Below are 13630 nucleotides of genomic sequence, written 5' to 3' on the forward strand. Positions count from 1 at the left end.
TCATGACAAAGTATTAGTATTTTTTTTCATCAGTTTCTGAGAGCGATCTTGCTAGTTTATCATGAACACCTGGTATTCTTACTTTTTCTAACTCATCGCCTTTTTCAGAAGCTATATTCATGGTAGTTTTTTTAGATTCACTAAGGTAACATGGAGTAGTCTTACTCAATAGTCGTTCGATCTCTAAGGCATTATCTTTAAGTTTAACCTGAAGCAAAATAATTTGCAATTTCACTTCGACATGTTCTTCAAGAAGAGTTATTGTTCTGGAATCACGTACAAAAATTATACCAATGTTATTATTGACTTTTTGTTTCAGTCGATTGACCTCAGAAGACTGAAATCCTACACGCTTTAAAATTTCAGTACTTTCTTTGGCTGCTTCATGTTCTACTTCTGAGTCAGACTCATCAGTAAGATAATAGAAATAACACTTATCAATATTCATCTATTTTATGTGAACAAAGTGTTCATATATATGAGAGTTTGAAACTTCAACGGTTTCTTTTAAACTGGTGGGACGTTTATCAGAGATTTCGTCTCTATCCATGTAGTTAGATTGCTTCAAACACATACTTATTAGGTCTTAAACGTGTTTTCCTGCTCTGATACCAATTGAAAACGTAGGGACACCAAAATACACCATCAACTTTTTTCGAGGCAACCTATATGAACTAAACTCAAATACAATTCCGAGAGTTCAACTTAATGAATCTCAATCAAGAAAGATATGAAGAGCTTATGAACCTTCTCTCACAATCAGAATGTTACAGAGATTATATCGTGAGAGTATTTGGACAATTCCAAAGATCAATATCCAAGAATCAATCAAGTCGTATCAAACAATTGCGATGAATTTATCTACTCGAATTGATTTTAACGTACCACCTGTGTGTTTCAATTATAAAGATAAACAATATAACGCGGAAAAGAAATAACATGAACAATAAAAAAAATTGTTAACGAGGAAACCGTAAAAGCAGAAAAACTCCGGAACCTAGTCCAGACTTGAACACCAAACTGTATTAAGACGCTACAGACACATCAATTCAGTTGTAGTCGCGCTTCTTACACCTCTTGAATCCCAGCAAGACTCCGCGCAATTGATTCCCTTAGCTGGCGTCCTTTACAACCTAAGAGTTGCTTCAACATAATTGAAGACTTTAAACCAATCTTCCTCCCACAAATAAGCCTATATGTGATTTCTGCTCTGATCAAACATCAAGGTGAGGTAGGAAATCGATTACAATAGACAAAGTCTAGCAAACCTCAAAATTTGGTCTTATGACTCTCGAAGAGCAGCCTAGATTATTATTCACCTCACAAGTATAAACTTGTGGAATCACAAAGTCTGAGACGAAGAAACTTTATGATTTATATCTATCTTGTTTGTTGGAGCAATGTATGACAATCATAACAAGATCAGGATACACGAACTATCAAGATAATAATTGGACCTGGATTTACGAATACCTAGGTGAAGTATTTTTAGTCGCTAAACCCTAAAGGTTTTTAAAGAGAGGATGAATCTAGTTTATAACTAGGACACACAAGAATAGTTTCAGGGATTCAAAAATCCCAACGAGGTTCTCCTTTTATAGACTTTCAAGATCAAGGTTGCTATAGATTTAAGCTAAGGAAGCTTTGGAATCAAGCAATCAATAATCACCATTAGATGAAAAACTTGACTTTAGATTAACATAATAGGAATATACACTCTGGTGAGGATGAACCGTAACCGAACCGTGTATAATGTTTGGTTCATAAAAGTTAGCCGAAACTAGCCAATTGAGCAATAAGCTTAACCATCTTCATATAACATTTTCAAATTTTTCTTGAATCACAAATGTGATCAATCATGTTTAGATGTGTTCTTAGAGAGTTATTCAAATTACGATTATCTCATAAAAATAATCTTGATGCGTGAACCGAATATGTGTATTATACATGTTCGTGAATATTCTTGTCATAGTACGTGTACCGGTTATGTGTACCCTTAAGACAAAAATAAGTTCAGGAACTCACAGATCTTTTATGGTATGCGTACCTTTCCAGTTTTGAAACCAACTGATCTTTTTCGGTTTGCATACTAGGTATGCGTACCTTCCCGGTTCACAAATTCACCTACTTTTTATGGTATGGATACCGGGTATGCGTACCAAAAAGTCGCTGCCGAACTATAACTACTCCGGTACCTGTACTGAGTACATGTACTGCGGCTCTGGACTTATAGCAGTTCTCCCAGTATATGAACTGGTATGCATACTATCCTGTAGCCAGATTTACAATAGTTCTATATCTCTATAATAATCAATATGAAACATTCTCGAATAACATCAATGATACATATCAGTGTTCCAGGATATTTTTCAAATGATTAAATCTTGAATCATAATTTAGGTTATGAGCAATAAATTGTTCTTAACCACATTCATCAAGTATGACTAAATGTTCTTAAGATTAGGATATTTCGAAAACGATAATCAAGATAAACTTGACTCGAAATTTCTATTATGCATGTACTGTCCAATTTAGTCATGCTACAATGTCCCATAGATAAAAAGTTGAAAACTTGAGAAATAGGTGGTTCAGTCTTCACTTACCTTTGTTGAAGAAGTTCTCTAGAGCTCATGTTGATCTTTGCCTTCAAACGATAGAAAGCAGTGATATCTGACTCTCAACTACAAACTTTTATCATAATCCGTGACTTTACTAAATGTATACTAGAAATCAAGATATAGTTTTAACAACTAAATTTGACACAAGCTTGAGATAGCAACACTTGTGAGTTCAACTGAGCAATTCTCTAACAAAGAGATAGTTTCAAGAAGTAAAAATCTTTGAATATTCAGGCCAAAATTTTTAACCACCAGGTCCATTAGTGAGAATCAATTTTGGACGTTCAGTAATTTAACTGAGTTAACAACCAGAAAACAAAACTGGACCAATTCAATGGAGCAAGGCTCATCATGAAATATTGTTATATCTCGTTTGATAATGACATTATATGACAAAGAATTTCAATCTTGAATGTGGTAAAAAGATGAAATAGAAGTAATAAGATTCAAGATACATACTAAGAGTCTGTCCCAAAGCTCTTGGAGGTGTACAATTCTTGTCTCATTTAAGGGAGCATGAGACAAGAAATAAATTTTTCAACATAATTAACTTGTGTTGGGGTGAGCATCAGTAATTCCAGCACAGGTTTGTCAATCTCTATTTTTACTGACCATTTAGATCTTGATTTCAGCTTATTTTCTAAGGTATTACACCCATTCCATGTTCCTCTAGCCCTCAATTAAGCAAATGGCTTACCTCATATCTTAATTTCTTCCAACAACTCATATTCCATCGCTTAGGAAACAATTTAACAACCTTTATCCAAGCTAACTGGATACCACAACCTGACAATCTTGATCCTACCCGATGTTACCTTATCCAGACAGTAACTGATATCATTGACCTTCTTACTCATAATTGGAGGCATTATAAGCTAAATACTCCCCTTCCTGCAATCCAACGAATCATAAATATCCACCTCCCCATAGACCCCTCCCCAGACAGGATCATCTGGCCGCATTCGAGATCTAGAAAATACACCACTGCATCTGGTTACAAATACCTTACCCAAGAGGCTAACCAATCTCGCGTAAACCCCCTCCCACCACCAAGTTCATGTGTACCTTAGCATGTCCACCAAAAATTCAGCTTTCTTATGGAAAGCAATCAACGAAGGCCTACTGACCTTCTCTATCCTAAATTACATTCATCTCATGAACTCCAACCTCCGCGGCTTTGCCCTTGGCTCATTGCTGCTCCGGAATCAGCTGAACACAAGCTCATTCGCTGCCTATTTACGGTAACTACCTGGAAAAAACTTCTAACTCGCCTTTCAATTAACCCAAACACCAGACACATTTCTCAGATCCCTTTAAATCTCCCAATGACCAGTCCGCAACTCCAACAACAATGTGCCCCAAAATCTTCCATCATGGCAAGTTGTTTTATCTTATGATCTATTTGGAAAACCAGAAATGAGCTCATATTTCGACAAAAGCACCCAACGCCTGAGGATATCTTATTGAAAGCCTTAAAGCATCATCATGAATTCGAATGGGCAAAGCAAATCACACAGGTAGTTTTTCCTGGACCCACCAATCAGTTCCCTGATAAGTAACATCAATAACAACCATCTCAGTATGCCGGTCTATCTCGAATATGGACTCCATAAACTTCAACACATTTGGGGCGTCCAGGAGACACCCGGGAATTGCAGGTATAGGTTTCATTTGCCGGAATTCAGACGCGAGAACTGTGATAGTTTTTACGCAACCATTGGGAATAACTACTGCATTAGCGACCGAAACTTGGGCCACATTTAATGACATCTAGAACAGAGACGATACGTCAATGGCTAAAAGTACTCTTTGAGAAAGATTCTGAAAATTTCAGGCGCTTCATAAATTCTTCGACCAAATCATTATGGTACTTATATATCAGGAATGATTGCTGAAGTAAAACATAAAATATGTCGAATTCCATATTACGCTATCCTGCACAATTATAAAAAAGGTGACCAAACAACAGACGGATTAGCAAACTGGGCATCAGATGAATTTCTTTTTTTTACAATCGTCACTCAAAGAACAAGAAACAGCATCTCCAAGTGCTTGCCGCACACACTCTTGACGAATGCTTTCACTTTTACTTTTACCTTCCTTTTGATAGGGCAGTGATCCATAAACCACGTCCAAACTCTTTTAAATCCGTGTTGGTTTACCAATTACGGGGTTTGAATCCCTGTCTTGGCAGTGGGTGGGATCATGAGAACCATCGGGTAAAATAGGAAAGGTATCTGATCAAAAATAATCCAACGTCTGCATCTTAGTAAGATGACTAGTCACACGTGAGGATAACACATTCTAATATCTCCAAGAACCCTCTTTTATGCTATGAGTTCCTGAAACTATCCGGAAAAACAAACAATTTATCTAGGGCACACAATTGAATCGACCAGCTGTAATAGTAGTTGTAGCAGAAGAAGCAGAACTAAGCAGAGCAAAATTTCCCACAAAACTTGTATCAATGGCGGATTCTCCGTCTCTTCCTCCACCACCAGAAATCAAACAAGAAATCAAAACAGAAATTAAATCAGATTCAGAAAATCAAACAGATCCTTCTCTTCCTCCTCCATCACTATCTTCATCAACGTCATTACAATCTTCATCACCATCTTCTTCTTCTCTTACACATGTATCGGAATCCCCTAATACAAATCCATCAGCAGTAACTCTACAACCTCCACAATCACTACCACCACCTCCATTGATTCAATCGTATCAGCCTAATACAGGAACAATACCTCCTCCAGGTTTACAATTTCGTCCGATCCCACAGTTTTCATCAATTCCAAATCCTAATATGCAAAACCCTAATTTTCAGAACCCTAACATTCAAAACCCTAATGTTCTACCTCCTGGTGTAAATCCTGGTGGTGCTGGTGCTGTTAGTATATCTGTTTCGCCTTTACGTCCACCTGGTATGTATCAAGGACCACCTTATCAGCAGATGCCTAATGGATACTCGACTATGCCGCCAGGATCGATTCCTCCTCCCGGTGGGTTTTTTCCTCCTTTTTTGCCTAATACTTTCATTTTTTTGTGGAATGGTTGAGTTGTAATTTCTGTGCAATTTTGATGAATTATTGGTGAAATTGTTGCGGTAGACTTCACAATTATTTGATTGAGCGATCTTGTTTTTTTTGACAAAGAGTGTAAATTTGAAGTAGTAAGAATTTTATTAGGTCAATGAGAGGAGAGAATCACAGGGGTTGTCCACAAAGGCTCAAATAGATGTGGATATAATTTTTTGGATTATAGAAACTTGTGTTGTAAAATTAAACTAATATAAATTGTGGGTTTAGCGGGGAGAATACCAGAGACATGGTGAATACCATGTTGGTTAGTTAAGGGATGCATTTGGTATCGATGACGAGATATTTTGTCCTACAGTGTCTTGATTGATCATGGTGAAAAAGGTCGGCAGGCTTCATCTTGCGCTTTAAAGATCCCTACTACTTCAACGTCTATGTTGGTATGCATATATTCTCTTAGTTTTATTGATTTTAATAAGAAAAACTGTGGAACAAGGCGTTTCCCCATTATAACTAAAGATGAGTTTTAGGATGTACAAAATTCGAAGTTGTCCTAGATTGTCGATTGTTCGTGTTTAATTTACCTTTTCATTATAATATCGAGTTTCACTTTCCCTTATTAATCTACCTTCTGGTAGACATGAAAATACTTCTCCTTTTTTGCATTCACGTGTTCTTGATTTGCACGACAGAAGACCATGTGTAGCAAGTGAATGCTCATTGTGCTTTGTTCTAAGGTATTGCAATTACTTTACTTGAGACACACATTTCCCCTTGTTTTTCCATCTATTTTTCTTGTTTGTTACAGAGTGTTTGTGTTAACCAATAGATACTAAAAAAATGAAACATTATCATAACTTTACTCTTTGTATCATCAATTGAATCCCCTTGCTGGGAATAAGACATCTTAAGTCTTATGTTGGTCAATTTCCAATTAGTTCCTGGGTAGCTTTTAAAGGTTGTTATTCTCCAGAAGATGCATAAGTTAAGTCAACTTTACATAGCCATAGTTTATAAGCTGGATGCTATTTTCTCCATGTTGCTTCAGGTTGTCTATTCAGCTGCTGGTAGTTGCCATACCTGTGCTGCTCATCTCTGTTATGCTTGTATTTTGTGGTAACAGAATTTTATTGTTCTTGCTTTTTTCTGCATTAGCCAGTTAATATTTAATGGTTATAAAAGACAATTACCACTATTTGCTGGTTAATAAACATTACCTAACTATTTTCTGGAGATTTTGTTTTATTTATTCAGGAATGCTTCGTTACCCCAATCCTTATGCTTCCATGGTTCGACCCGCATTTCCTCGTCCACCAGGAACAATGGGTATGCTTCCATTGTTGTCACGTCCTCCTATGCCAGGGATTCGTGGAGTTCCTCCAATCATCCAGCCAGTTGTCAGGCCAGTTGTCCCTATTGTTGCTCCGACTGAGAAACCACAAACCACAGTTTATGTTGGAAAGATAGCTTCTACTGTAGAAAATGACTTCATGTTGCCTCTTCTGCGAGTATGGTCTTTCATCTATTGACTGCTGCATTTTTTTTTTTTTTGTGTTTTATCTTACAAACATCTCAATCTCCAGCATCTCCTTACTAGTTCCACGTTCATAACGTTTATTTGTAAAGTGCTTCTTGATTCTTACATTTGAATTGTTTCTCCGTGAAGCTTTGTGGACCTGTCAAGAGTTGGAAGCGTGCTCCAGAATCAAGTGATGGAACCCCAAGAAGCTTTGGGTTCTGTGAGTTTGAGTCAGCAGAGGGGGTTCTTCGAGCCCTGCGCCTACTAACCAAAATCAACGTTGATGGACAAGAGTTGGTGGTAAGAGTTCGATTCATAATTACTTTTCTCTGTGACTAATATCATTTTTCCCCTGTGCGTTCACGTTTTCTGGTCTCCCATCCTTCCGTCGTGTCCAATTGAAAATTTCTACCTACAATACGGTATCTATTTATGTCGTTCTCAACAGACACATCTGTGATATATGCCTTCACTAGATCCTGTTTAACACCATCTACAAAAAGGCAAATCTAGTTTTCACTTTCATCCTTGTGCGTCTAATCAAATAAAGCTTTTGGTAATGCATTTTTTTACATAATTTTTAGGATAATGTGGGAAAGTTCAATTTAGGTTGCATTGTTATATGCTTTGCTATCCTTGTTAGCCAGAGTAATTTCTAGCTTATTTACCTTAAATTTTTCTACTCTTGTGGATTTATCATTTATTTATATTTACACAGCTAAACGTTAATCAAAAAACAAGAGAATACTTGGAGCGCTATGTTGAAAAGAAAACTGAGAGGGAGAAATTGAAGGAAACTGAAACTGATGGTACTGAAAAAGAAGAAGAGTCTGCTCCTGGAGTTGAGAAGAAAGAACCTCTAAAACCCTCTTTGGAGGACCCAAAGAAGGATGTTAATGATTCAGCTGATAATGAGAAACAGGATACTACTCAGAATTTCGGGGTTGTTACTGATGAAGACCGAGAAGCTGATCAGGATGTTATGGATAAGCTTAAAAATATGATTGAAGAAAGGTTAAAGACCAAACCTCTCCCCCCTCCCCCAGCACTAACTCCTGCCGATGCTTCTGGAAAGTCGAACTCTGAAGTTCCAACTAAATCGAGAGATGCGGAGTCGGATATCGATATCATGAAAACTGGTATGTCTTGCAGTGATTTCTACTTTGTGGCTTTTTGGATAATCTTTCCTTGTGAGGCTAAAAGAATTCATACCCTGGTGTTACAGATGTAGCGGAAGATAAAATTGATGATGAGATGACTAGTGAAAACAAAACTACCAGTGAGCATGATACAGCTGAAACAAGCTCACCTGACAAGAATAGAAGGCATGATAGGAGAAGCAGAGATAGGGACAGAGAGCGAGATCTGAAAAGGGAAAAGGAGCGAGAGTTGGAAAGATACGAGAGGGAAAGAGAGAGAGAAAGGGTAAGAAAAGAGAGGGAAAGAGAAATAAAAATACGGGAAGCCGAGCGATTGTACAAGGAGCGGGTTAAGGAATGGGAGTCTAGAGAAAGAGACAGAGAATATCAGCGCCAGCATGAAAGAGAGCGGGAGAAGGAGAGGGAACGTGAGCGCAAGAGGGAGATCAATGATCAGGAGAGTGATAGTGATGATGACAGCTCAAGGAAAAGGAGACGTAGGAGTAGTATGGTTGAGGAGAAGAGGAAAAAGAGACTACGGGAAAAGGAGGAGGACATGGCAGACCGAATAAGGGAAGAGGAAGAAATTGCTGAAGCAAGGAGGAGAGCAATCGAGGAGCAGCTGCAACGCAAAAATGAACCCGAGAATGTTCCAGATCAAGTCAATGGTGGAATGGAGGATGTTGTCATGGTAGATAATGCTGTTGAGGATCGGGAGGATGCAGTTGAAAAAGCAAATGAGATTGATTCTCTTACGAGCAATCACACTGGTTAGTTTCTTGAAATATTTTCTCAAGTTTCTTTTCTTAACTATGTTGGATTTTTCTTGAAAGATTTTCTCAAATTTCTTTCTGTTAGTGGTAGCCACACTGGTTAATTTCTTTTACGTCATTTGACAGATGACGTGGCAATGGCCAATGGTAATAGTGGCGATGACTCGAGCATGTTATCAGTTAGTGCTTCTGATAATAGGCATTGCAACGTTCCAGCTCGGAAGTTAGGGTTTGGTCTGGTAGGATCAGGAAAACGAACAACTGTACCTTCTGTTTTTCATGAAGAGGATGATGATGAGGCAAACAAGGATAAAAAGATGAGGCCTCTAGTTCCCATTGATTATTCTACAGAGGAATTACAGGCCGTACAACCTACTGCTGCTTCCGGGGCAGCACCACCAAATTTGGCTGCGGCAGCACCACCAAATTTGGCTGCGGCAGCAGAATTTGCCAAACGTATTTCCAGTGTTAATCCCAAAGAAGAAAGGTACGAAGTGGAAAGGGATAGAAATAGACGCTCTGGTGACAGGTCGAGTCACCGTGATCGAGATCGAGACCGGAACGATGAGGAGAGTAATCATGTAAGAGATGAGGTGAGAGACAAGGCTCATGACAGGGAAAGAGAGCGAGAACATGGTCTAAATAAGCTCAAGACACCAGAAAATAAGAAGCTTTTGGACGCGAAACAGTTGATTGATATGATACCAAAGACAAAGGAGGAGTTGTTTGCATATGACATAAACTGGGACGTGTATGAAAAGGTGAGAATTATTTTGTGTTCTTTTTGTTATGGATCTCTGACCATTAAATTTCTGGTATTGTTTTGCCGCATGAAAGTTTAACCCTTTTTAGTTTTAAATTAGTGGATAAACTAGAGATTTCAAGGAGGTATCCTAGTCCTCATTACTTTAAAATTTGAAGTAGGGGTGAAATTTAGTTTCGTGTCTGTCTGTTAGAATTATTACACTCAAGATTAGTGATGCGTGGTTCATAACATAAGAAAACATAGATGAGTAGTCACCCCTACCTTCTCCTTAGTGACTGGCAGATTCTTCAGATTTTTGGGGAAATACTTTAAAAACAAAAAATTGGTAAAAATATTGCTCCAAGACAAATTCGGACCACATGAGATACCAATCCCTTGAACCCAAGTAAATATCTAGGGAACATTGTCCGAAAGACTGATCCTCGTGGAGTTCTCTGCTTTGACATCCTGTTATAACATTAAATATCAATTAGAGATGTATGTATATTTAGACATTTTCGTCATCTATTTCCTTGATTATATTTGCTCTATTTAATAATTTTTAAACGACCTTCTTTGTAATGATAGCATGAGCTACATGAAAGAATGAGACCATGGATTTCTAAGAAAATTACAGAATTCCTTGGGGAGGAGGAGCCGACATTGGTTGATTATATCGTGTCTAGCACCAAAGAACATGTTCGTGCATCCCAAATGCTGGAGCTGCTTCAATCCATCTTGGATGACGAGGCAGAAATGTTTGTGCTTAAAATGTGGAGGATGTTAATCTTTGAGATCAAGAAAGTAGAGACGGGTCTCTCCTTGAAGCCCAAGGCTTGACCACCAGATTCATGTTTTTCGTTTTCCTTGTTCGCTAGCTGTATTTGTTCCTCGCTGTCTCCTTGTTATTTGTCTAAGTACACATCAGACAGAAAGGAAAGGTTTATTCAATAGCAATCAATACCAATTTTGTGCTTCGAAATTGACCATCTATCTTGATTCTTTAGCGCCTTTCCTTGAGGGTACTATGTTAATTTTGATTGATATAGCATGTTAAAGCATATCGGATTAGTGAACAGTGAACAGAGGTACTACTTGATCTTTAAAGCAGAACATACGATGCATCACATTTTTTGGCGGTCATCCAATATACTAACAGCTAACACCTGCTGGCAGCTGGAAGCTCTATTTAGAAATCTGGAGATGCTTTCCTCAGTTTTTCGTTTTTCTTTACTGGTTTCACCTGAAGCATGTGAGAGATGGAAGCAGGCCCAGGTTAGAATTTTATCTCTGGTGCACTTTTTAGGCACGTTTGGTGCGCTTAAAGAAAACAAGTGGGTGCAGTTGTCCCCTTGCCATAAGTTTTTAAGGTTATTTCATAGTATATATATATATATATGCTCCCAGGGTTTCTAGAAACGAGTTATTATCACTTTTTTGTAGAAACGCTACATTTATAGTTATATAGTGAGTTTTTCTAGTTGCCCTCTCTCGGCTTCGGCTTCAATGTTGCCTCGGCTAGGCTACTACTAGTACTACAACTAATCTTTCGGAATTGGCATAGGCCAAGTCGAGATGAATTTCCTAGCTCCAGAAGCAGCAGTCCAAGGCCTAAATCTTTATCAGTCTTGAACATACCGGAGCAAGAGATTTAGGCCTTTGAACATACAGTTGTCCTCAAATGTTCGACCACTACGTTCTTCCCGTAGAATCCAACACACTGCATGTTTGACCACAAGGTTCCTCCCAAAGAATACAACAGATTGCAACTGGAATTAGAGGCTAAACCGTCTTACGAGAACTAGAAAGATGCTGGTCATTTAGCCAAGGCATATTAGGAACTGCGGGAAAACCATGCCCAAATGGCAGGAGTAAGTATAGATCGCACTCTCCAGTGTTACCTTACTGTGAATAGGCTGTACAGAGTTACAGATGTACAATTTACCTAGGGCTTTTACAGAGACAATTTATTGCTGCTGTTACAGAGATTATTTATTGCTAGCCAACCTAACCAAAATGAGGAAAAGACAGAAATATGATCCTAGTCGAATGCAAATTGTGCAAACGAGAAAAGTTAGGACCAACAAACTGAAGGTGGTGTTAGAAACCATAGTTGCTTTTTCGCCATCCTGGTGACACAACGGACAGCTTCCGTACTTGAAGGAGACAGTTTCAATTCACAAGCGCTCCCAAATCACCATATTTGTTTTTTCAACATGTACTACAGCTGATGGAGGGACATGGGATTACTCCCATATAGTTTGAAGTTCCAAAATCAGGATGCGAACACTCTCTCTAGACAATAGAAGCAGGTCATTGAGTTGAACTGCAGATATCTGGATTAGGTTATCAATCTCATAAGCTCGATACCTTCACCCCATAAATTATGCAAAGAAAACATCTACAATTATTGTTTACTTTTAACTTAAATGATGAGTATATCTTTCACTTGTGGCTAACAAGTAAACATGTTTAACACAGTCATGACTGGTGACAACAATTACAAATGCTGTGCACTCCAGGAGTTAAACTGTCACAACTACAACCTTGTTATAGAAATTCTTACTGTGGATCTTACTATCTCAGGCCTCAGGCCCTCTCCAGCACATGGACGCCTTAGCTCGTATCTGAGAACTGTTTTGCTAAAGATATGGCTGCCACTTCGGTAGAAACAAATAGGGGTACACAACCAAGCATCGGTACCAAAGCTCTCTGTGAAACTTGGCATACAAATCTTTTCTCCTGTAACTTGAGAAGAAGCTGTAAAAGCTGAACCCGGACTGCATAAAGTTTAATAGCTAATATAATTTGACAGTATTAGAACACTTTTACCAGCAAAAAGAACAGTTCGGTACTGAAAATTGAGATACATTTTGAAGCAAAGGGAGATATATTTTGAAGCAAAGGGCCGTTTGAAGATCAAAAAGAAAAAGATCGCCATAGAACTATTTCAAAATTCCTTCAATTGTCATAATCACAGTTTAGCGGACAGCACTTCTTGGATTTTCAAGGATTACCCAACACTACATCTACATATATCATCATAAGAAGAACCGAATTAACCACTAAAACTCATATAAAGAATAACAAACTAAAGGTTTCTCTGACAGTCATATTCATATCTTCATATAAAAGAAAGGCTTACAACCTGTTGAGCATAGGTTGGTAATGAAATATTGATAGGCGCCACATACCATCGAGAGCCTTACATACCAAAATCCAATATTTGGAGCCCAACCCTCCTAATGCTGTCTAAAGATACAGGGAAGAAAAATATATTAAGACGATGGTAATTATAGGCAAGAAAATAAACGACAACAGATACAACGGGTCAGGTTAAGCAGTAAGAGATGCATGATAAAAAAAAACTACCTTATACACTGACATTTATGTTCACATCTCCAGATTAGTCAAGTTCTCGGAATCTATGTAGTCCACTTCTAGTGCTCCTTCCTCCAATACAGCCTCGTTAGCATCGATAGAATCAGAGGCTACACCTCAAGGCCTACTCCGCTGGTACTTCTCGAAATTTTTTTGTGGCTTCTCATCATAAGGCTTTTTGAAACTCCCCTTACCACAACTAACAATCCTCCTCCGATCCTGATAGAGTGTTGAGATCTCCGCTTACTTTGACATTTGTTATGCAAAGACTGAAACAGATGGATACCAATTTTCCCACATTCAGTATTTGCAGCAAAAACACTTTACTTACAAAAATCATTTGACCATAAGAGAGTAATGTGGATTTCCAGCCTGAACTTGTTACGCGACAGTCTAAACAAATGTTCCCAGACAAATACA

General features: G+C 38.2%; 1 protein-coding gene across 2 annotated transcripts; it reads left to right on the plus strand.

Annotated features, from left to right (window-relative positions):
* Positions 1-4950: 4950 nt before the first annotated feature.
* Positions 4951-10811, plus strand: LOC113316851 (RNA-binding protein 25-like). 2 transcript variants are annotated; one of them, XM_026565001.1, is made up of 8 exons: positions 5483-5617; positions 6702-6769; positions 6908-7161; positions 7320-7472; positions 7891-8311; positions 8398-9081; positions 9211-9845; positions 10418-10811. In XM_026565001.1, the coding sequence occupies exons 2-8, from the start codon at positions 6754-6756 to the stop codon at positions 10667-10669; spliced, it is 2415 nt and encodes an 804-aa protein (XP_026420786.1). In that variant the 5' UTR covers positions 5483-5617; positions 6702-6753; the 3' UTR covers positions 10670-10811. The 2 variants fall into 2 exon arrangements, with proteins under 2 accessions (XP_026420785.1, XP_026420786.1); XM_026565000.1 differs by lacking the exon at positions 6702-6769 and having other exon boundaries at positions 4951-5617.
* The last annotated feature ends 2819 nt before the right edge of the window (positions 10812-13630 follow it).

The sequence above is a fragment of the Papaver somniferum genome, chromosome 10 (genome assembly GCF_003573695.1).
Source record: "Papaver somniferum cultivar HN1 chromosome 10, ASM357369v1, whole genome shotgun sequence".
Taxonomy (NCBI): Eukaryota; Viridiplantae; Streptophyta; class Magnoliopsida; order Ranunculales; family Papaveraceae; genus Papaver; species Papaver somniferum.